The sequence below is a fragment of the Mustela nigripes genome, chromosome 11 (genome assembly GCF_022355385.1).
Source record: "Mustela nigripes isolate SB6536 chromosome 11, MUSNIG.SB6536, whole genome shotgun sequence".
Lineage (NCBI taxonomy): Eukaryota > Metazoa > Chordata > Mammalia > Carnivora > Mustelidae > Mustela > Mustela nigripes.
In genome coordinates this window covers 30,369,302-30,393,551 of record NC_081567.1, presented here as the reverse complement: position 1 = coordinate 30,393,551, position 24,250 = coordinate 30,369,302, and the positions used below count along the sequence as shown (strand labels likewise).

The 24,250-nt window shown below is 51.6% G+C and overlaps 1 protein-coding gene across 9 annotated transcripts in view; it reads left to right on the top strand.

Moving 5' to 3' along the window:
• Nucleotides 1–24,250, top strand: part of CLEC16A (C-type lectin domain containing 16A) — a 215,145-nt gene that overhangs the window by 147,227 nt on the left and 43,668 nt on the right. For 6 of the 9 annotated variants that reach the window (XR_009407029.1, XM_059415313.1, XM_059415312.1 and 3 more), the window contains 3 exons: nt 3,593–3,744; nt 5,892–6,096; nt 7,797–7,964. Coding sequence is in view for 6 of the 9 variants with exons in the window: in XM_059415313.1 (XP_059271296.1) it covers nt 3,593–3,744; nt 5,892–6,096; nt 7,797–7,964 (525 nt within the window). In the remaining 3 variants the exon portion in view is untranslated. The remainder of the gene's footprint in view (nt 1–3,592; nt 3,745–5,891; nt 6,097–7,796; nt 7,965–24,250) is intronic. The other 3 variants (XR_009407030.1, XR_009407031.1, XM_059415314.1) reach the window with 2 other exon arrangements.

The following is a 24,250-nucleotide window of genomic DNA, read 5'->3' as shown; positions in this document are numbered from 1 at the left end:
TAAAGGGACCAGGCATAGGACTATTCTATGGGCAGAACTGGGTTCTGTTCAGTAGGTCTTCCTTGGGTCCTCCTCCACCCAAGACACCGTGGCCATCCAGAGATGAGCAGAAGCCCTGTCCCCAGGGCTCCTGTCCATAGCTAGCATGAGAGCAGCCAAGGCCCTAGGTGGGGAGGGGAAGGAGTTCTCCTAGATGACATCAAGAGGCTCACAGATGAGCACCCCCCCACCCCCGCTAGCATTCCCTGGTCTCCCAGGAGGAAGCCACCTTTGTTTTTCCCTAAATGCTCCAAAGTTTCTGAAAAGCCAGAGGCTCCCTCATTGCTGAGGTCCTGCTCCCTGGGGACCCTTGCCTTTTAGTTTTCTTATGAAATCCCTAATGGGGGTTTGATGTCTCAATTGCATTTCTGAAAGTTGTTCCCCTTTGGGGTTTTGTCCTTCCTTTTTTGTTCTTAGTGATGGAGGTGGTGGGTCTTTATTCCCCCTGGTGCCTTTAAGGTCCAAGGGGTTTATGAGAGGTTGCCTACCTACAAAGCACATTGACCCCTACACGCATGGCTCGCCTGCTTTCCCTGATCACATCCTCAGGGGCCCATCTCATGTGAAGGGGGAAGAGAAGAAATCCTAGGAGTCCTGCTTGGAGAGGGGAAGGTGAAAGCGGGAGTGGGGGAGGGAAAAAGGAAAGAAAAGGCATCCTTTATGGTTTTGTTTTCTATTTAAAAAGGTAAGAGGTTGTCCTTGAGGAAAATGTGTTAAATTCTGCGTAAAGAAAATAAACCACGTGCCCCAGAGAACATGCTTGTAGGAGTGAAGAGACTGTCTTCACTTCTGATTACAGAGGGCTACCTATCTGCCAGGAGGGCACTCACTGGACATTCTGGATGACATAATTTTTAGAAATCTTTGAAGGTCCATGGTTGGGAAAGGGAGGAAGATTCCTGCCACGGAATAAGAAGACAACACCACCCAGAGAGTTAATCCCTCCTGATGCTGGTGTTTGCCAAGGTGCGGCTGGCCGTCCTAGGCGCGCAGGCCCCGGGCAGAACACACAGAAGGATGGAACCCTTAAGAGCCCAGAGGGTGCACCCAAAGACGTACCCGTGAAGCTCCAATCCCAAGCAGATTAGCCTTCAGATCGTTAAATGGAGCTGTATTTGTGGAGGCGGTGCCGAGAGAGGCGAAAGACTTACCTGTCCTCTGTAGGTCTGAAGGAAAAGTAAAAATCGGGATGGGGATGGAGAGTGGTGGAATCCTTGGGGAATACCATAGCCCAGGTTTGTCCTCATCAGCGTTTGGGGCCAGGATTTCTACTCTCTGTATTGCCTTCCCTCCCCTCCCCCACCCACCCACCGCCAATCTAAGTCTAAGTCACATACTTGGTTACAACTCTGTCGATAGACCTCATTGGGGTGACACAGGTGTCCCACAGCTGGAATGCAGTGATGCACAGCTGTAAATGTGCCAAAGCTCCCAACTGTCCACTTAAAAATGCATGTATAAATTATGACTCATTCAAGCTTCCCAAAAAAGCCCACCTAGCATTCTTCTAATCAGAAAGTCTTCATGTTTCAGTTCTATTTTCTGCACTTGCATTTGCTTTGTAGGGATACTTGTTTTTTTAATATAGTAAAATCACAATAATACAATTTTTTTAAAGGTTCTATTTATTTATTTGACAGAGAGAAAGAGAGATCACAAGTAGGCAGAGAGGCAGGCAGAGAGAGAGGAAGGGAAGCAGGCTCCCCACCTAGCAAGAGAGCCCTATGCGGGGCTCAATCCCAGGACCCTGAGATCGTGACCTGAGCTGAAGGCAGAACCTTAGCCCACTGAGCCACTCAGGCACCCACAATCATATAATTTTTATCCTTCAATTAAAATTCTGAAGTCTTCTTCAACATGATTGCAATTATTTATATATAGGATTTTTTCAACTTGGGTTTTTAAGAGGTACTTGTTTTTTTTAAGATTTACTTATTTTAGAGAAGGAGAGAGAATGCGCTGGAGTGGGGAGAGGCAGGGAGAAAAATCTAAGCAGACTCCCTGGTGAGCATGGAGCCCAGCATGGGGCTCGATCCCAGGACCCCGAGATCATGACCTGAGCTGAAATCAAGAGTAGGCTGGCTGTTTAGCTGACTGAGCCACCCAGGTGCCCCTAGAAGATTTTACTTTCTTTTTTTTTTTTTTAAAGATTTTGTTTATTTATTTGACAGACAGAGATCACAAGTAGGCAGAGAGGCAGGCAAGAGAGAGGAGAAAGCAGGCTCCCTGCAAAGCAGAAAGCCCAATGCAGGGCTCGATCCCAGGACCCAGGGATCATGACCTGAGCCGAAAGCAGAGGCTTTAACCCACTGAGCCACCCAGGCACCCCTAGAAGATTTTACTTTTAAGTAATCTCTATACCCAGCATGGGGCTCGAAACCCTGAGATCAAGAGTCACATGCTTCACTGACGGAGCCAGCCAGGCGCCCCTGGTTTTTAATAAGTACTTCAAAAGTACGTCTTGAGTACCTTCTCATTTAAAAATAATTTCAAGGAGTACAGTGGTATATGGTACAAACATTTCCGTTCTCCCACTGATGCCCCCACCCCATACATGCATTCCCACCGTGAGTTCTCACTTCCCTCTCCCTAGGCAGCCACTGTTCAGAGTTTGGTTAAACATAATTTTTAAGTGGGCATATAAGTTTGCATGTTGATGGGGGAAAAAATCATAACATTTTCCCCCTATTTGGGGACATTTAGGTTGTTTCCTGTTTTGGCTTTTTTTTCTTTTCTTTTCTTTTCTTTTTTTAAACATTGGGGCAGAGGATTCCATTGGAGCAAATACAAAGCAGGCCATAGATTACATGGTCCTGTGTTCCTCTGGTGACTGTGAAAGCCATCAAGGATAGGCACTAAATTAGATATCGAATTAGGGGGTAATTTCCAAGTAAGAAAAGGGGCCCAGAATACAGTAAGGATTCTATGTTACATGCTTTACCGATCTGTTCTCCTTTAAAGCACCAAAGGTCTCAAGAGAAGGGAGATCGTTCCCATGTTACAGATGGAATACTGTGGTTCACGGGACCTTGCCCGAGATTACAGACCCTATAGTGCGAAACTCAGCTCTGAGTTGCCAGACACCAGACTGGAAGCTTGATGGTTCTGTAACCAAACGGGGGACTCTTGTTTTCCTGTCTCTGCTTAATTTAGGCAAATACCATTGCAACCGTCAACCACCATTCGTCTGCAAGGAAGCACTGAAATGTTACACGGATTCTCGGTTATTATTGTTTTTAGCTGCAGTTTGAGCGCCTTGTGTTTAGTAGACGTTGTACTAATTGCTGTATGTACTTCATTCAGTTGTCACCTTGAAAGGGGTAGGCATTTACCAGATGAGGAATGTGAAACTCAGAAAGGTTAAAAAAAAAAAAAAAAAGTTGCTCAGTATGACTTGGGGGCGGGGGGGGGGGGGCACTCAGTCATCGCGGTGTGTAACTCCAGACCCGAGCGCTGACCAGACTCTGCTGCCCACCAGACCGCAGATCCGCCCTCTAGCCTGTCTCCCTCAGGCTGGGCCACCAGACAGCACCTCATTTTGTTCTCCCCCCAGACAACAGCGACCTGATTGCGTGCACAGTGATCACCAAGGACGGCGGCATGGTCCAGCGCTTCCTGGCTGTCGATATTTACCAGATGAGCCTGGTGGAACCCGACGTGTCTAGGCTCGGCTGGGGAGTGGTCAAGTTCGCCGGCCTCCTGCAGGTATGACGTCCGAGGTCTCCGGAAGCTCTTCTTGGTCAGCTCTAAACCAAACTAATTTCCGAGGATACAAGGAATATGTGAACAGACTGTCACTGAAAAAAAAAGTTGAAATACTACACAGATAAGGGTCAAGTATTCTTTGACCCAAACCCTCAGTTCTTTAAACTTTCTCCTGCATGGTCGCTATGGTCCTTCCCAGAGCTGGTGCTCCCCCAGATGCACATATAAATACAATTACATGTACTGTTTATAAACATGGTGCGCACATACTTGAGAGGATGTGTGTGTGTGTTTTGTAGTGTCACATGGCACTCATTCTAAACTTTCTTTTTCATTCAATCTATGTCTTAGAGCTAACCCTGTTAGTATATGCAGACTCCCTAGTATTCTTTAAACTGCTGCATGACCACACAAAGCATAATGACGTCAGCCAGCTTTTTTACCTCTACAAACAGTCCGCCATGAACGGAACCATCCTTCCTTCTCGAGCAAGGGTTTCCCTTGGCAGCTCTCAAGAATTTGGGGTGTGCCTGTTTTCACTGTTCATAGATGCTGCCAAATCCCTCTCAAGTGATTGTCGTCACCGGCAAGGCACGAGAGTCCCCTGGCCCTGACTCCCTCTGTAGCAGAGATGAGCTCTAAAAATGCCAAAACACCAAGTTGGGACTCCGGTTTTCTTAATGTGTGTCTGTCTGCTGGGTGACGAATGCTAGCTCGTTGACTGAAGGGAGCGAAGAACCAGGAGGGGACAGCCTTCCAGCTCCTGACCCCTGTTAGAACCCCCACTCCCTGAGCATCCAGCCGGCTCTCCCTGGCCTGAGGTGTGCCTGGCTGCGAGGCAGCCCATTTCCTTGCTGGGTGACTAGTCTCTGGTCGCTGGCAGGGTCTTGCTCAGGCCTGCCATAACGTCTAGCCCTGCATGGTATGACGCACAGGCAACATCCCACTCTCTTAGGGAGCCACCCATGTATTTGAAGATGCTGTCGGAACCTCCTCTTTTTCCAGATCTTTCCATGTAAAAAATGTCTTTTACAGAGGATGATGTGAAAAACTATATGAAGAATGTTTCATTTTAAAAACAGACTCCCGTGTAAGAGGCTGTCCGTTAGATGACTTAGTGCTTCTTATTTATCTAGACTTAGGATCAATTTCCTTTGGAATTTAGTGTCAGGAAAGTGTTTTTCTCCCTCGAAGGATTAATACATGTCCTCCATCAGACAATGAAAGGCACATAAACCTTTCCTTTTGGTCACCTTCCAGTAGTTACTATTTATTTGTCAGGCACATTACTGTGTGCCAGGTTCTCCGCTTTCAGTGTGTAACATCTCATCTAATCCCCACCGCAACATTCCAAGGCAGATTTTCTTTCCAAAGAGCCCATGTCAGACTTCATGCTTACAAACAGTAACCATCTCACTTAGGAGCCTTTCCCCCAGCTCCTGTAGCACCTCTGACTTCTGCATCTGCCTCCTGTCTCCTGCCTTCATCTTGTGTCGCCTCAAGCTCTGGTGGGAAGCACTCTTTGCACAGAATCCACTCTGGGGTTTGCCAGGGGATCCGTCTGTAGCACAGTTGCTGTGCTTGAGTTTTCTTCCGCGTCTTTCTTTGCATGCCTGCGGAAATGGCCCTCCCAGTCCCTTTCTTGGTGCTAGCGTTTTCCTTTAGGGACCAGAAATTCTTCATACACACACAAATGGATGCCAGAGATGCCCCCTTCTTAAGAGAAGCCAGGAAGAAGCTGGTCAGTGGATGGGTGAATAGATCTAAGATCAGGTCAGATGGCCATAGGCATTTTTGGCTTGTTATCTGTTGTTTCTCAGAAGTCAGAACTGCTGGAGTCCAACCGTTTGAGTCCCCATGGCCCTTTGATGAAGCTGGGGCACCATTTATTCACTAGCTTACTCAAGTTCTCGTGGGTAGGGCCCCAGCCCCCACACCCAGCATGGGCTCCCTTGGTGTGTCCTCTCCACGTGTCCTGGTCTGGTGTGTGCCCGTCCTCGACTCCAGCTTGGGAGGCTGCTCCTTGAGGGCAAAAGCCTAGTTGAATTTGGGGAACCCCCTTCTTGACGAGATGCTGACCCACAGCTTCCGAGCTGCTGCCCTCCTGCCGAACCTCACGAATGGCCTTTCTCTGGCCCCTTCCGTAGGACATGCAGGTGACGGGTGTGGAGGATGACAGCCGTGCCTTGAATATCACCATCCACAAGCCTGCGTCCAGCCCCCACTCCAAGCCCTTCCCGATCCTCCAGGCCACCTTCGTGTTCTCGGACCACATCCGCTGCATCATCGCTAAGCAGCGCCTGGCCAAGGGTCGCATCCAGGCAAGGCGCATGAAGATGCAGAGGATAGCCGGTGAGTGCTGGCCAGCCCTGGTGGCCGTCCTTGGAGCTCTCGGCTCTCACGCTTCAGACCCCCAGAAGAGGGCATCTGGGGTCTAGGAGCTCACTGTGTTCTGGTGAAAGGACAGAAAATCTGCTCAGAATTCCCCATCCCCCAGGTGTCTGATTCCTAGAGAGCTTATGGGGCTTCATGGAAGAGAATCCTCCCTAACCAAGCAGGAGGCCACGAGCGCCCAGATGTCCATGTGGGTGTCCCGCACACAGGAGTCTTCTAGCTTATACTTAAAAACGCTTGGACATTCCCCTTCCACCTTTGATCCTTAACCCTTAAGATCAGTAGGGGCTGTTCTGCCCACTGCTCAAAAGAGTAAACTGAGGCTCGGTGACTCCCCACAAAGTCACACAAACAGCTAGTTGACAGAACCCAAATGCAGAACTTCTGACTCTAGAGCTCGTCTCTTCCCCCCTCCCTCCTGCTGTCGTGAGAGGCAGCCCTGCTTGGCGAGGGGGGCCACAATGACCCAGCACTAAACTCGGAAGTCGTTGTACGCGTCATAGGCACTGTGGTGAGTTTGCAAGGAGGCCTAACGCTGCCCCTTGCAGGAAGGCTCGTGCTTTCTTAGAAATCAGGGCCCTAAAACGAGGGCGTTCCATTCATCAGGGCTGACAGCTTGGCATTCCCGGGGGTAAGGCAGTCTATCAGCTTCTCAGATTATAAATAGTCGCCCTCCAGACACCAGCGCCTCTCAGTCCAAGCACCGATGGTCATTCTGGTGTGCTCGTTGGGAGGACTTCCAGCCCACTTGGGGAGGAAGGGCGCCTTCTAAAGGGATTGCCGAAAAATAAACATTTGGCGGGCTGGGTCTCTGGATGTCACGGATTGGGTTATTGACTGCGCGTGCCCTGTTGGTTCGCCCAGGCCTGCGTCCCAGGCGGTGCCTGTTTCATTTCTCACTTAACAGAAACTTGGCCTATGAAATCATTACAGAAGCAGTTTGTAATGTGCAAAGTGACTTAAATCATTCAGTCCTTTCTCTGAGGATTTATTTTCGGAAGGTTTTTTGTTGATGTTGTCGTTGTTGTCATTGTTGTTAATGTAAAGCAATTTCTCACTGCTGGCACGAAGGCTAAATATTTCATTTGAAAATTGAGAATTATGCCGCAAAGTGGCTGTTCGAAGTAACGCCTTGGGTATTCCTTAAATTGATTTTAAAAAGCCCCTCCAAATTGCTCTATCATGAGATTTGTTTCCGGAAGGGAGGACAGCAACTGTGACAGATACACACAGGCTCATAAATACACGTGCACACACGCGGATAGGTTCGCCCTCAACACACTTCCCCACGCGCACATACACATGGGAACTTTCGGGCAGAATTGGCCCCATTTATTCTGGGGTCTGAAATGACCCCCGCGGTGAAGCCCGACAAGGGTCTTTCACGTGCGGAAGCCAAAGGTCCAAAGTGGAGACTGGCCAGCATCCGTGTCGGAAACCCTTGCTAGGCGCCGGCTGCATTTTGAGCTCAGGCGTGACCTCTGGGGTCACGCCGCTCTCCCCAGCTCAAGGCTGCCAGCTCCCCACTTGGCACCATCCAAGTGATGCGCCCAGCAGAGCCGCCGCCACTCCAGCTGCGGCCCACCCCATCCAGAGCCCCGTCACCTTCACCCCCAGCCCGCGCGATGAGCATGAACCACGGTGTTGTTTGAACATAGCCCTCCTGGACCTCCCGATCCAGCCGACGACCGAAGTCCTGGGGTTTAGACTTGGCTCCTCCTCTTCCACCCAGCACCTGCCTTTCCGTTTCTACGACCAGTGCCGCCGGGGCAGCAGCGACCCCACGGTGCAGCGCTCTGTGTTCGCGTCGGTGGACAAGGTGCCAGGTAAGCCTCCCCCAGCCCGCGCCGCCTCTCATCCCCTCCTGGGGGTCCCGGCTTGCTGTCCCAGGAGCCTGCGCGAGCAAGCTTCCCTTTCCCCTCGCGGAGTCCAGTCGGCTGGAAGCACCCATTTCTTAGAATTCGTCGAAGCATAGCACAAGATGAAACATGAGCCCTAGAAATAAACCTTGGCTTTCTCTTTGGTATTCTGCCACCTGGGTTTGGTTTTCCAGAGATTTTCTGGGGATGTGGAAGAACTTCTCAGAATTAAGACTAAGAAGTTTCTTGGAAATTTCTTGGAAATACTTAGATTGCTAGTAATGAGGTTGTAGGGGAGTAGTTTCCTTCTCGGTGTGGGATGACTAGAGAGATGACATGCATGCTTCCTCTTAGAGCCCCTGGAGAAGGGAGAGCTCCCCACAGGCCGTGACACGGTCTCCCATCTCGGAGCTCCTCTTCCCACTCTCTCTCAAGCTCATCTTGAAACCACCTCCCTCCCAAAAAGAGAAACATGAAGAGAAAGTTCAAAGGCAGCTTGCTTCTCCAGAAGGGCCGGGGGGCTCTCCCCTTCCTGTCCTGGTGCGTCCGCCTTAAATAAATCCACGTGCACGCCGATCCCTCGAAAGAGAACCTTGCCCTTGATTACAAAACTTCCGAAAGTTGGCCAGTCTGTCCCCTGCAAGCGTTTAGGGTTTCGAACTTCAATTGATAAGTTGCAAAATGTGTCCGAAAGCAGTTATCAATTTAAGAACAGCTGTTGATTTTAAGTGCCGCCGTAAGGACCTGCCCCAAATCAGGGTCCTTCTTTTCCCCTCACTCCGTGGTTGATCCTTTCTTTGTTCTTTGATTTCATTAATGTATTTTAGAAATATATATATATATACTGTAAGTATATACGATATTTTTAAAAAACCCAAACAGGACATGATAAAATGAGACATGAGTCACTTTTGCCCCAGAAGGAATCACTGTAAACAGTTTCTTGCTTATCATTTTAGAAGTGTTCATTTTATGCCCTTTATGCATTTTCTTATCTTTTTTTACACATGGGGTCTTACCAAATGTGTAATTCTGCACCTTGCCTTTTTTTTTTCCACTTAATTTGGTGTTACATGTCATCTAAATTATAGATTAACTTCACGTTCATTAATAATTAACTCTTGTATGGTATTTGATTGTATGGCTGGACCAGAAAACCTTTTATATTGTGTTGCGTTGATGGACGTTTGGGTCATTTCCAGTGTTTTGCTCTTCTAGTATTGTAGAGAACATCCTTGGGATGCCTTGGTGTAACCATTGCAAATCTTGAGTATCAGGGGGATAAATTCTCAGCAGTGGCTTGGCTCAGTCCAAAGGGAGGCTTTCCTTCCTGACATATGTAGTCCCAACATGCACTCTGGAAAAGTGTACCAGTTCATGCCGTCACCCACTGCCTGTGACTCTTCTCATCCTTAAAACCAGTCTTAGTCTGTAAGACCCACTGTGTTCCCACCTCTGTTTTCAGCTATAAAATGTGAGATGATTTCTGCCTCCTTCAGGGCCTGGACAGTATTTTGTTTTTGTTTTTTTTTTTAAGATTGATTGATTGATTGATTGATTTGAAAGGTGGGTAGGGGCAGAGGGAGAGGGAGAAGAGAATCTCAAGCAGACTCTGCGCTGAGTGCGGAGCCCGACACAGGGCTCGATCTCACAAGATCGTGACCTGAGACGAAACCAGGAGTCGGACGCTTAACTGACGGAGCCCCTGGAGGATTCTTTTTAAAAAGTATCGAGTCTTCTTTACATTCTGTAGAGATGGCTGTTAAGTAAATATAAATAAACGATGGCCATGAGTCTGGGTTAAACATAGATTGGCTTGGTAAGAAATCATTCATTTTTTTTCATTCAGTCTTTTTTTTCTACACACAGTTATAATTTATTATAACATTTCTATAAGCACTGCCTTGTGATTTTTGTCATTGAGCTATAACTGACATATAACATTTATTAAGAAATTATTTTCTTGGGGCGCCTGGGTGGCTCAGTGAGTTAAGCCGCTGCCTTCGGCTCAGGTCATGATCTCAGGGTCCTGGGATCGAGTCCCACATCGGGCTCTCTGCTCTGCGGGGAGCCTGCTTCTTCCTCTCTCTCTGCCTGCCTCTCTGCCTACTTGTGATCTCTGTCTGTCAAATAAATAAAATCTTTAAAAAAAAAAGAAATTATTTCCTTAGGGTCATTGGGATTTCATCCCGGGAGTGAACGGGTTAAGGAGGAAAACCACGCCCCTTGTTAGCTTTCCATCCTTTTTGGAACAAGGCAAGTGTAAATAAATAAATAGAGCCAAATGTCACATTCTTCGGCATCTGCATAATCGTGTCTCTGTTTGCAGAAGGCTTTACAATGCCTGATTGCTAACTTCTCCCACCCTGCCTGGGCTCCAGGGGAGAAGTGAGCTCATCCAGTGCTGGGGGTACGGTCCTGTCTGCCATGGCCTGGGCCTGCCTGGCAGGGGGTCCTGCATGGCTGGAATGCCTCCATCCTGTTCTTGGGCCCAGGGTTGGGTATTTGAGGTTGAGCCATTTGAGACCGTGGCAAGGCAAAGGTAGTCGCCAAAGCTGGCTGTCTGCCCCTTCCCTGTCCCTCGCCCCCGGCAGCCCCTGGAAGTACTGCTCACGTGCGGGGCGGGGAGTGGGACTTTCACCCTCATGTGCCCCCAAGGGCGAGTGCTCTGGACCCTTGGGGAGAGAGGCCTTGCTGCCTTCCCGCACTGGCCTGTGTCAGAGATGGGACCTAAAGAGCAAGTGAAACCCAGGAGCCTCGGCATGACTCAGACGGAGGGAGGGGAGCTCTCCCCGCCCCGCCCTTCCTCACCACCTACTGTCTCAGTAGCCTGCCCCACAGCCGTCCTCACCCTCGATCATGCAGGACTATCTACGGGTGTTTAGACATCCAGCCTCACCTCTTCCCTTTTGGCCAGAGAGATCTTTCCAGAACATAGATCACACCGTGCCCCTTCCTGCAACCTCTAGCAGCTTCCCGTTGCACTTGGAATACAATCCGAAGCTCTCACTCTGGTCTTGTGTGGTTGTTAGGAGATTGGCCCCAGCTGGCCTCTCAGGTGCAGCGCCCCCCGCGCCCCCAACTTCCTTCTGTCCCATACCCCAGCTGTACCAGCCCCTGCTGCTCCTCTGAGTCATGGCTCCTCAAAGTTTTGGCCTCGGGATCCCCTTTAGATCCTTGAAAAAAGTACCAAGGGGGGCACCTGGGTGGCTCAGTGGGTTAAAGCCTCTGCCTTTGGCTCAGGTCATGATCCCAGGGTCCTGGGATCGAGCCCCACATCGGGCTCTCTGCTCAGCGGGGAGCCTGCTTCCTCCTTTCTCTCTGCCTGCCTCTCTGCCTACTTGTGATCTCTGTCTGTCAAATAAGTAAAATCTTCAAAAAAAGAAAAAAAAAGTACCAAGGATCTCAAAGAGGTATAGCTTATATTGTTTATATTTATTAGTATTTCAGGTAGTACAAATTAAAACAGAAATAAACTTTATTCACATATTTTTTTAAATAAAAACAAACTCCTCACACATCACATGTAAATATAAATAACAGTTTTTAATGAACAATAACTGTTTTCCAAACAAAAAACAAAAAACCATAAAACACAAAACCTCATGTTTTATATTTTTGCAAATCTCTGTAATATCTCGCTTAATAGAAGGCAGCTGGACTCCTGCATCTGCTTCTGCTTTCAGTCTGTTGTCATAGCATATGTTTTGTGCCCTCTGGAAAGCTCCCCCATATACTCCTGGGAGAGTGAATGTAAAAGGAAAACGCTGTCTTACTATTTTTATGTGAGTAGTTCTGACCCTGGAAGGCCCCCAGGGTTCCCCAGACTATGCTTTGAGAACCACTTCTCCAAGTCACTGGCCTCTCTCCTGCTTTAGGGCCTCCTCATTGGATGTTCTTCCCCAGATCTGTGTGTGGCTGCCTCCTTCTACTGCACAGGCCTCAGTCTGCATGCCACCTCCTCCGAGAGGCCTTTCCTGATTTACCCCTCCTTCCTCCATCTCATTAGCCTGATTTATTTTCTCTGCAGTTCTTTACCTGGGTGACCTATTTGGGTACCCAGCTGCCGTCTTCCGAATGGAGAAGACCACTCCCGTGGAGAGCTGGTCTGTCCTGTTTATTGCTGTACCTCAGCACCTAGCCTTATGCCTTCATTCAGTATTTACTAGATGAAGGATGAGCCCACACTTGTGCTTTGCACAGCTTGGCGCAGTTCCCACTAATGCCTTCTTCCTGCGTGAACACCAGAAAGACGAATTCTCTCTGGGGCCTTAGACCTTGGATTTTTTAGTCTGTGGTGCTTGGACTAGGGAAGGGACACCAGGGAATGGAGCCCCCAGAAGAGCTTAAGCAGAATTTCCTCACCCTCAACTTGGAAGTTTTCAAAAAACCAAAATGTGGGGCCGGAGAGGGAGGGGGGAGGTCATCGGAAGCACGGATTAGGTTGGCCTCTGATGCTGCGGCATCCACCGCTGCTATCTGGGCCCATGAGTGCACCCTTGCCACCCCAGCCGCACTCTGGGAATGGTCTTGCTCTGTGTCCCTCACCCTAGGCCACACAGATGCGAAACCCGGGGCCATGTGGGACCGCCACTCCAGCCTGGGGGATAATTCATGGTGGAGAAGACAGTTCCGGCCGCCTGCCCCGGGGTGGTGGCTGGAGGACCTAGCTCCATTATGACGTATCTTCCGATGTCATCTGCAGCCCAGGTGGTCATCACAGAGCAGTTTGCCCCCCCCACTTTACAAGCTGTAAATGATGATATTTGATGAAAATGTACCTTCCATTTCCTTGGAAGAGATACTAAAGTAGAATATAAATCAGGCCTCTTAGCCACTGTGGTATATTTTTCTTTTTTCACTGGGCGTGGAGAGAAATCATAAATTCTCTGTATTGGCCCATTTTAGATTCATGGCTCTTGCCCCTGCAGAGTGTCCTACTCCCAAGGGTAGAGGCTCAGGTGTAGGCCTGGCTGGGGCGTCTGGGGCATCAGCAGATAGTGTGTCCAGGTGCACAGGCATGACCAGCTCTAGACTCGGCCTTTGAGATGCAGCCTTCCGTGGTTCGTGCCCTCAAGGACTTGTCCCACCAACCCACAGTGACAGCTGACTGCCGGAATCTGCCAAGGGAGGCGGAATGTCTGAAACTAGACCACTGAGGCCTCTTTCCACAAACACCAAATGGACCAGAAGCTGTTCCCAGAATTGCCCCAGGGTGGGGGTGGTGGCGGCATAGGCAGCAGTCTCCAGACAGAGGGTCAGGCTCTGGCCTCCCAGGGCAGCCTTGACCCCCCACTCTGGACTCCTTCTGGCCCAGAGGCCACTCAGGTGTTCACCTGGCAGGTCGTGGTGACGTGGAGTGGGCATCTCTCCTGCTTCCCAGCTCTAATCCAGACTTCTGCTTGGAGCCCTCTGCTTGGCTGGTTCCTTCTCAGCATTCAGGACTCTGCTCAGAGACCTACTCAGGGGAACTTCCACTGGGGGCCCCAACCCACCCCAGGACTGCTCTGTGCCAGGACTGCTCTGTGCGGCAGATGGTTTTTATTTATTTGAGGTGAAATTCACATAACAGAAAACATATTGAAAGGATACAATTCAGTGGCATTTAGTCCATTCAAAGTCTTGGGCCGTGACCACCTCGGCTGGTTCCAGAATAGCTTCATTGCCCCCCATGTAAAAGCCCATTGAGCGCGCACTCACCATTTGCCCTTCCCCAGCCCCTGGCAACCGCTGCTCCGCTTTCTGTCTCTGTGGACTTAACCCGTTCTGGATGTTTCCTATACATCCTGTGTTGCATGGCCTTTTGTGTCTGGCATCGTTCACGTAGTGTTGTGTTTGCGAGGTTGCTTCACGTTGTAGCGTGTGTCCGAGCTAGCCACTGTGTGGCCGGACCACATCTCATTCATCCGTTCTGTCACCCACTGGTGGCCATGCGGCTGGTTCTGACCTCCAGGTGACCGCAGAGCTGTGAGCGTACATCTGGAAATTTTTATTTGAACACCTGTTCCCAGTTCTTTGGAATATCTGCATCAGAGTTGGGATGGTTTTTCCCACAGTCACCAGAGCCCTTGCCATTAGCCGAAGTTTGACCCATTTGTCGTCTGTGTCGCTCGCCCTACGCTCGCCGGCAAGGCCCTGGGGTTCCTGTTTGTCTTGCCCTCAGCTGCTGACACTTAGCGCGCAGGTGCTCAGTGACTCTCGAATGCAGCTGAGGGACACGGATTGCTGGATGGAGGCTGGGCTGGGTGAACCGCTCAGTGCCTCATTTCCCCAGCGGTCAGTAATCTCTGGCAGCAGGGGCGTTGCTGTCCTGCTCCGCCCCGGCTTGGGCTCCTGCACCTGTTGGCTCAGGTGCCAGCTGGACAGTCCGACTTCATCCGGCAAGGGCCAAGCTCTGCTTTACTCTCTTCTCGCCGCAGCTTCATGTCCTCCTGGATCCAGGGCACCAGCTGCCTCTGAGCAAACATGCAAATCCCCAAGCACAGGGGGAGGGCTCTGCTTTCCACGAGCCTTATCTTTATCAAAGGCAAACAAACCAGTCCTATCAGTCACTGACCCAGAACACTTAATAGTTCTGTGGAAAGGCAACACGGTTCCAGAGCCAACCCTTGGCAGCTGAGTAACTCAGGAAGAATGCGAAGATGACAGTGTGCTCAGAGCCAGCTGAGCTGACCACGAAGCCTCGGACTGACAGCCAAAAAAAAAAAAATCAATGTTTAATTCATAGAGCTCAGTCCTGACTTCTCTCATGGGATAGCGTACTAGGTGCTAATGTCATCTCATGAAAGTGTTTCCCAGAAACTAATTTTTTAGGCCCATTCTTTTTCTTGTTTCCGATGATAACACTGGAGCCGGTCCTCTCTTTCCAGCTCCCCAAGGCAAGGAGAGTGCCCTTTCTGGAGACACACGGGATGGAGAACCTTCCTGCCACCTTCTTCCAGTGCCCCATGTCCCCTTCCTCCCCGCTTCCAGCCTCTAGCTCCCAGCCAAAGACCCTAGCCCCTGGATCAGTGAGTTACAGAAACTTGATTCTGACCCTGAGGTCTCCTTCTTTTTTTTTTTTTTTAAGCAAGATGTATTGAGCTGTTAAGCACTTTCTGCAATTTTCTCATTTGCTCCAACAACCCTCAGAAGGGAGGTTTTGCCATTTTCCGTTTGTGCCTGTGAAGAAACAAGTGCCCCCAAGGTCACATCAGGTGCCTCCCCACCCCCTGCCAGTGAGGCAGTGAACTGACTGGCCTGAGTCAGACCCTGACTGGCCACTGCTGCCCCCACCCCCACCACCTCTTAGTTCCTGACTCCGTTTGGACACATCTAAAATGAATTCTCTCTCTGATTTTAGAAATAAAGGCCTCCCCACAGCCACCTGAGGCCTCCTTGGTATCAGGCAAAACCACATTGTTGGCTCCCAAAGGGGTTGTTTCAGACAGACAGCATCATCTGCTTTCTGGGAGCACAAAGTAGATCTGAATGGAAGAATGAACTGCGCCAGGCCCTTGGTGTGCACCGATTCTCTGTTGTGGGCAGTGCTGGGAGCTGGGAGTGCTTGTCCTAATCCACATACAGGAAGCCAAGGCGTAGACCCAGGTTGCAAGGCTCCCACGGGGCAGGCCCCGAGCCGTGCCTCCAAGCCCCTGTTCGTCTCAAGGCCGGCGCTGGTGGAGACCGAGCCCTAAAAGCTCTACCACCCACCCCCGATTGTCAGGGGTTGGCGGGACAGACCCCCGTTAGACGGGCGGCTGTGGCGGCGCTAGCACAGGCACAGCAGTCCCCGTCCCTGTCTTCTGTGCTCCACACCCACGAGCTCGAAGCCCCACCTTTGCAGGGATAAACCTGCAAAGCAGCCATATGCAAGGACACTCTTCTTCCCCTGCAGCCACCACTTCCAGACTTCCAGACAGGGTAGAGCTCGGGGTCACGTGAAGGCCCATCCTCGTACAGATTCATGAAGACCAGAAAAGCAGAAATGAGACTTTAAATCTTGCCAGTGCAAAAGCAGCAGGATGTGAGCTCTCTTCAAAGCTTTCTGGCAGTCACGTCGAAGACAGCAGCCTCCAGGCCGATGGGTCGGTAATGTAGGAATCAGGTTCCATATAAAAACAATCCCTGAGCTGAGTCCTAAGTGTCCCGCTTTCCAAGCCTCTTCTGGGGGCCCCCAGGGCAGCCACGAAGAAGGGTGTGAGCACACAGCCCACAAGGAACCACGTTCCTGAATCAGGGCCCAGAAGGTTCCCTCACCTGGAATGTGCCCCCAGATTTGGGCTCCTTCCCAATCGACACTCTGTGCCTGAGGAGCACTCTTGCGAAACGGAGCACACAGCAGGCACAGGCAGCCTTCGGGTCCCAGAGGAGCCTTTCTGGGGGGTGGAGACCGAGAGGAGGAGAAAGTTCCAAAGAATTGAGTGCTGTGTCACCTTTCGGGGTCATTCCCCACCTCAAACTGTCAAAGTGACTGCCCGGGAGCCTTATGGTGAGAACAGCACGTCGGGGAGCAGGGAACACGGCCCAGGTCGCTCATGGAGCCGAGAGCAGAGAGCCTATGCTAGAGCTCGGGAGAAGAGACCAGACCCCAGCTTCACTCTGCCCTTTGACCTTGGCTGCACTTGGAAAAGTTCTGTCGGCTCAGCGGGCCCCCGGGGGCAGCCTAGCTGGCAGCGCAAGACGGGCAGGCACGTGTCAGGGCAAGTGGCACGGCGGCACGCCCGTGCCCGCCCTAGAGAATGCGGCTTCCGTTGGCTCTCGGGACCGTCAGCCTTACGAGGACGGGTCGAGCCCCTGTATTATAGGGCAGTCGGGAACAATGGAAGAGCACCAAGAAAAGACGGAAGGCACTAGATCTCTCCCCAGGTGACGTGTCCGTGAAGCAAATCCAGTGTCGTCTGCCGTCGTTCTCACCTCTTTTCTCAGCAGCAGCATTTGCACAGAGGAGAGTTCGCAGAAGCAGGTGGCTGAGCCCAGCCCTGGAACAGACAGTTCGGGTTCAAGTCCTGGCTCGACCTTAGACTCGTGACGTGGCCTTGGGCCGGTTGGGTCGCCCCCTGTGCCTGTTTATTCATAGAACAAATGTGAATGTGCTTAATACCACGGAACTGTACACTAAAAAACAGTCAAGATGGTAAATCTTAACATGTATTTTTGCCACAATTCAAAAGAAAAAAAAAAGGCGGGGTTGAAAGTGTCACCCACCTCATTAGGCTGTCGTGAGCGTGATAGGAATTAATTCACATAAGTGCCTAGCAGGACGCCTCACACGTGTGCAGTGTGCAGCGAAGGTTAGGCTCTCAGTATTTTTCATTGTCATTGTTATTAGTCAGGCCTGACCCCCGGGACCCTAAATAATAGGTTCCCTTTCTCCATGTTAAATCGGTTTGCGCAAAGTTAATCACCCACGGCTCCTTCTGCTGTAAATAACAGAGACACGGCCATTGTGTAGATTTGCTCATTCAGAAAGACTTTTCATCAGGTGCTGATAAAACACTAAGGCAGAACTGACCTCCTGCCAGAGGGCCATGAGGACTGTGGCTCTGGTCTGTGCCTGAGGCCCCTTAGCTCGTAGAGGCAGATCCAGGGCCCGAGAAGAGCAGAGATCTCTGACCGAAGCCCAGAACAGGCCCGCTCCCCACGATACCACCGTGGCTAATTCCACATTTGCCTGAGCGGGGCAGTTCCCGCACGACCACGCAAACAGCCCTGGGAGGCAGACCAGGAAACCTGAGCTCGGGGAGGGAGAGCGCCTGGCCCGCTCCATGAACCCGCGTGTTCAGCATCGAAGATGACTGGGCGGTGGACCCCTGGGAATCAGGTGTGCTTTGGGTACCCCGTGAACTCTTGTATTCCATCCCATAGCATGAGCCACGTGCATGGAAACCAGCAAAGAAGATGACCATATTCTGTGGACACAAGTGCGTCCAGAGGAGAAGCCCATAAAATTATTTGAAGAAACTTTATGAGCCTTTTCCTATAGATGTTTATTTTCTGCTGCTGAGTCATCTGTCCTACCAACCGCAGGCTCTCGTTACAGATAAGGGATAGCAAACGGCAAGGATTGAAGTCTGGTTTGAGGGGGTAACACCTAGAAGCGGAGAAGACCCTAGTCCTTAATGGTATCTGTGAATTGGAAAAAGACCACCTTGATTTTATTTATACTTTAAAATATCTCTGAATTAGCGTAAGGAACCCCAGGGTCCCCCCGGAACTGGGTTTGAGAACCGCTGTACCACTTCCAAAGAACAGTCATAATGCTGGCCTTGGGATCCCAGAGGGTGCAGTGCCAACCAGGTGGCACTGCTGAGTGTGCAGACGGCTAGGGGAAGGGGTTGGGAATTCATGAGGCCTCTCCACAGTGTGGGAAGAACCAAAGCAGAAGCCAGGCACGGCTCTGCTGCATGTCCCCAGAGCGGCGTCAGTCATTGGTCCAACATAGGTCCCTCTCCTTTGTGCCCATTTCTTTGTGGCCTCTTCAAAACGCAGCAGCACCTAGGGGCCAGAGAGGGGACCACCAGGGAGAGAAGAGGAGGATCCCAGGTTTACGAAGGAATGGGCATTTTTCCAAAGAACTTCGGGAGTTCCCAGGGAGTTACATGACAGATACACCGAAAGGTCAGGAGAGAGGATGTGTGCAGCAGGTGTTTCCGGGGGTCTCTGAGGAGTCAAACGAATGGCGTGCCAAGCACACCAGACTGGACGGGGGGAGGGCGCGGGGGGAGGGAATGGGTGCACGAACAGTTGTGCGGCCAACGAGGTGGTTGTGGTGATGACAACATGCACGGAAGGCAGGAGGGAGCAGGCGACCTTTGGTGGCATGGCTGGGCGTCGGGCAGTGATGGGGAGACGGGCTGCAAAGCTGGGTGGGAGTCCTAACGGCGGGAGACTTGCAGCCTGCCGAGGGGTTGGAAGTGTACCCTGGGAGCAGTAGGAAGCCCTCGGAGGTACTAAGGCCAAGGAGTGGGGAGTCAGGGGACTTGGGTTTTGCCTCACTGGAGTCAGGAAGGGCAGAGGAGAAGAGGGTGGGCGGAGAAGAGACGGAAGGCCTGCTCCGCCCTCCAGCGGATGGGCTGCACCTGTGCCGTAGATGGCGCCCTGCCCTTGGCAGGGGTGAGAAGCGGCCTCTCTGCGGAGGTCCTCCCTTCCTCAGCTTGCTCTGCCTCCTTCTAGACCTTTCTGTCTATAGGTGCCTACTGTGCTTGTGCTACAGTGTTGCATGGCTTTTGTATTTTTTCCACACCTACGATCACTGTTTTCACTCAACAGCACGCCTTGGATTTTTTTTTTCTTTCTGTTAGTTCATAAAAGCGCTCGTTTTCATTTTTACTGCTGCTGAGCCGTCCGTCGTGTGGGCAAACCAGTGTTTATTTAGCCAGGTCCCCACTGGCAGACATTCAGGTTGGGGCCAATTTTTGTCCTTAAAGAATGAGCGCTCCACGCACCATTGCACAAGGATTTCCCTGGAGCAAGTAACCGTGAAGTGAATCCAGAAGTGTCTAGGGCTGCGGCCCTAATGGGACTTGGTGACCAATGAAATATGTGGGTGGAGGGAGAGAGAGACTCCCAGGTCCAGTTACGGCAGGCCATCAAGGAGTCCCACTTTCTCTGTAGATCTTCTGTGTGTGTGTCGCTTCCCTGGGCATTCTGATGATCCCAAGTTGTGAGCTAGCAAAATCCTTGTTACTTGTGGATGTTGTTCTGTCCAGGAGGCCTTCAAGAGCTGTGATGACTGGAAAGGTTCCCAGGAGTGGGCGTAGGGCCCCCAAGGGCTGGCCTGCCCTCCGTTTGGCTTGTCATCGCCGACAGGGTGTGATGGCATGATGGCACCCCCCGGGGGTTCTCCTCCGACCTCCTGGCTTCTCCGCTGGGGTTCGGACTGTCTTCGGTTCTTTCCTCTCTCTAGCCAGCATCCCATGACTCAGGACAGCTTCCTTTATCTGCGACTGTCTGGCCAGGGCATTTTGTATGAATGTGCTTTTCTGCAGAAACACAGAATATTATTTGTTCAACATCTCAGACTCCCAGAGGGCCAGAAGTCAATATTAGCCCAGTGTGGCAGGAATGGCTGTGTTGTGACATCGCTTCACACTTCAACAGCCTGTTCCTAGACCTGCAGAGTAACTGCAAAAAGATAGCCTGAAGCCCATCGAATCAGGGGCAGATGACTTGTTTTACTTTGTCTCCATGGCTGCCTGCCTCGAACCCCAGCCCCTGAAATCACCGTGAGATTTGGGCATTAGATGCTTCAACTGCATGAAATACGAAGTTTGGGGGGTGATTTGCACTGACTTCTCTGAACATATGTGCCAGTTTGGTAAGAATTCAGGTGCATACCATGTGTGGTCTACTTCTAACTTCACAGACCTTATAAGGCTCCAGGATCCCCTTTTTTGAATACCTGCTATGGGCTTGCTAGGCCCTCAGCAAGTTGCTTTTTATAAAATAAAGAGAGAAATGTGTAAAAACTTTCACATCGTTAACCTCACCTTTGCAGCTGGGACAAGCAAAACTCAAATGTAGACCCTCTGCCTGGGGTCCCAGAGAGCTTGAGCCTGGTTTCAGACTCCAACCCTTTGTAATGCTTCTGCCTGCTTCCTGAGAAAAAGGTTATCTCTTGCTCAGCGTTCTTTTCTTTCTTGCTAAATCGACTTCAAGGTTCTTCAGCGCTTCTGAGATCAAGTGGCCTTTTGTTGTGGCTTTCTGAGTACGTTGACTTCACAGGCTGACAGTTGGGCCTCAGGTGCTGGGTACGACGCACACTCCGGCCTCTCAGGCAGAATGGGTCCTGATAAATCCTGGATTCAGTCCAGCGGCAGGAAGAGTCCGTGTTGACAGAATGAGCGTCCCCCCCTACCCTTAGTATCCTGGAGAATGTTCTGAGATAGTTGACATTCATAAAATCTTGGGCATTCTGGAAAAATGCTTTTTAAAAAACAAAAACAGGGGCGCCTGGGTGGCTCAGTGGGTTAAGTTTCTGCCTTCGGCTCAGGTCCCAGGGTCCTGGGATCGAGCCCCACATCGGGCTCTCTGCTCAGCAGGGAGCCTGCTTCCCTTCCTCTCTCTCTGCCTGCCTCTCTGCCTACTTGTGATCTCTCTCTGTCAAATAAATAAATAAAATCTTTAAAAAAAAAAAACAAAACATTCCCAGCCTGATGCCCAGGGAGCACATTCCACAGCTGGGAGCAGCGTTCTGTTGTCTCGAAACAGTGTCTGTGCGGTGGGGGCATGGCCTGCTCCTGTGCCCTCTCTAACTTCCTCCCTCCACCTCAGCAGAAAGCAGATGCAGAAAACACCCTGTACCAACTTGTGTCCCCACTGCGTCAGCAGAGGGGCCCTTTGCGCATGCTGAGACACAGCTTCAAGCAGCTTAAAAACTCCCACCATTCAGGCATCCTTACTCTGTCACAAGTATGCCCCCACATGCTCTAAACCATGCTCCAGCCCTGCCAGGGAGCTCTCGCCATGAGGAGGGTAGGGGCCTGTGCCCTGGAGTTAGCCCACTTAGCTTTTTCGGCACCTACCCATTGGTAGCTGTGTCCTGTCAGGAAGATCCAGAAGGGTCCTGAAGGGTCATTTTCTTCTTCTATAGAATACAGCCTTCCCTCCCAGGGCAGGAGCCTATCCCTGGGCCAGCACTCTATAAGGGCCCTCACGAGGTCCTTGTAAGTAACAGTCTCTGATGGAAGAGGAGGGAGCCAGTGCCCCGAGGACTAGAGCTGCCCACGTTGACCTTGGGGTTGATAGGCCAGTACTTTCGGCCCTGCAGCTGGGGCTCTAGCCCCTCACAGGGCTGCTGGCCCAGCTCACCCAGGGCACTCACAAGCAGTCCTGCTGGTGCTCTCAGGCTCTGCCAGCCAAGGTGACTTCTGGGCACCTGCCTGGCGAGGGCCACCAAAGCCAGCACCATCTCAGCCCTGTGCGTTCTTCCGGCAAGCAGGCACTGAGCACCTCCCACAGCTCCACGCCTGGCCCTCGTGCAGCCGGCAGCCTATGTGGCAGAAGCAGATGTGGAAATGGGGTGTCCTCTGTGCCAGAAGTCATGGCGGGGGGCAGGTGGAGACAGCTAAGCCGCCCAGAGGCCCGCTGCTGCTGGCATGCAGAGGGTGAGGGGTGGTGGGTAGAGAAGATCGCTCCGGGGGGAGGGGCAGGCTGGCGGAAGATGTGGATTTCATCCGAGCTTTCTGGACTTCAAGCCGGCGAGGGCACAGTGGATCCGCGTTTGTCCGAGCACCTTGTGGCCACTGGGTGGGAACAGGTTAGAGACAGCAGTGCAGGGCAGCTGCTAGCACAGTCAGTGACAGGTTTGGGAGCAGCTTGCCTGGTTGTCACAGGTGTGCTCCTGAGGATCACGCGATCCCCTGATGTTCCCGTGTGGCACGTGCGGGTCCACAAAGCACTTGCCATTCACACTCTCAGTAATGCCAGGAGGGGAGGGGATGGGGAGCCGAGACCCTGGAGTGGAGGTGACCAGCCAGGTCAACCTTCAGGAAGCCCCAGTGTGCTTTGCCCTCTACCCCTCAAGCTGTTGGGAGGCTGAAGTGGCTGAACCGCTCACCTGCCACTGAGGACCATTTCCTAAGGCTCACCGCGTCGCCGGCATCTGGCTGAGTGTCTCCACGATCCAGGTCACAACAGCCTGGGGAGGAAGGCCCTGTTATTATCCCCACTTCATAGCTGAGGAGTGTGGGGCCCAGAGAGGTTGAGTAACTTGCCCTAGGTCGCACAGTGGTCGGGGGTGCCGCGAAACCCACTCCTCTGCCCCTCACACCCTCATCTACTCAGGGCCTGGAGACCCAAGGATGTTCTCAGCCTCGCCCTGGGGGAGCCGCAGCGGGTAGAGGGGACGCCATGATCTCAACCACAGCCCCTCACACGTGGTCCCTAGCCTGGCTTCTCTCCTGGGCCGAGAAGGGGTTTCTGCGCACGCCTATCACAGCGCACTAATCAATCTGGCCCAAGATGCCCGTGTGTGGCGGGCAGCACTGAGTGGCTGTCTAGGCTTCCCCAGGCCAATGGACAGCTGCCCAGTAGGTGTGATGTAGCAACAGCTTTTCTCCTACTTTTTGCAGCCTGAGCTGGCTCTTAGCCAGAACTCTTTTTACCAAAAAAAATATATATATATACATATATATTTGTTTTGTTTTGTTTTTATGTATACACACACACACACACACACACACACACACACACACATAGCACTGACCTGCAGTGTGGGAAATGCTCGTGTGCCTGCTGAGCACGGGAGCCTCTACTGTGGAGATGTAAGGTCTGCTGGTCCAGGGTGAATTTAGAGACTCTCTGGAAGGTTCTAGGGCTGGCCCAGCCCATAGTTAAGCTCTTCAGGGACGTGAGCTTGGGGAGTTCTTCAGCTCGTGGCCGTTGTGGCCCCACACAGACGGGATTCCGTGGAAGTCCTTTGTTTAGCTTGTGTGTATTGAGCATCTGTTGTGTGGCAGGTGCTGGGCTTGGCTATGAGGTGACACCTGTGGCCCCGCCACGTGGAGCTTGCACTCTTGTAAAAGTAAGAAAATTTTTCATATAATTGTACCAGCAGATGATTAGCTGATAATGGGGCACCTGGTCTTCTCCAGTGGGGACCGGGGAGGCTTGCCTGCGTCAGTGGTATGGGCCGATACGGGAGGACTTGCTAGAGCAGACGGGATGGGAGGTGACAGGGGCTCCAGGCAGGGGACAGCATGCGCAGGGAAGCTGAGCACGGAGTGAGGGTCTGTCTCCTAGCTCGCCATCACTGTGATACTCATATTGGTCCCCTCGATGGGCCATCTTCTGTGCTTCCCGCTCGGTATCAAGCACGTTGCATGGGTTAATTGTTTCACCTTCCGAGCCTGCCTGGGGAGAGGCAGACGTCCGCCCATTTCGCCGTCAAAGTTTGCTGAGGCCCAGGGTGGTTGAGGAACTTACCTAGCCTTACACAGCAAGTCGGCGACTCCAGTGTCCATCCTCCCTCTGCCTGACCCCGGCCCCTGCTCTTGCCGGCCTCCCTCTCTGTGTTCTTATTTTTACACTCCTAGCCTACGTTGTTACTGATAAGACTCAGAGGCCTGCCAGGAGAATCAGCGCCCCATAACTAACAAGCCCATGGGGTGATAACTACTTCTGAGTTATTGCCCTCCAATGTGCAAACAGCCAGAAGCCCCAAACTGCACTTTGCAAGTGCCTCCTGTCCCTGGTGTGTGGCTTTTTTCCAGAAAACCCCTCGAGTGACTGACGCCCAGCCCTGCTTCATCCACCTTCAAGTAAGCACATCC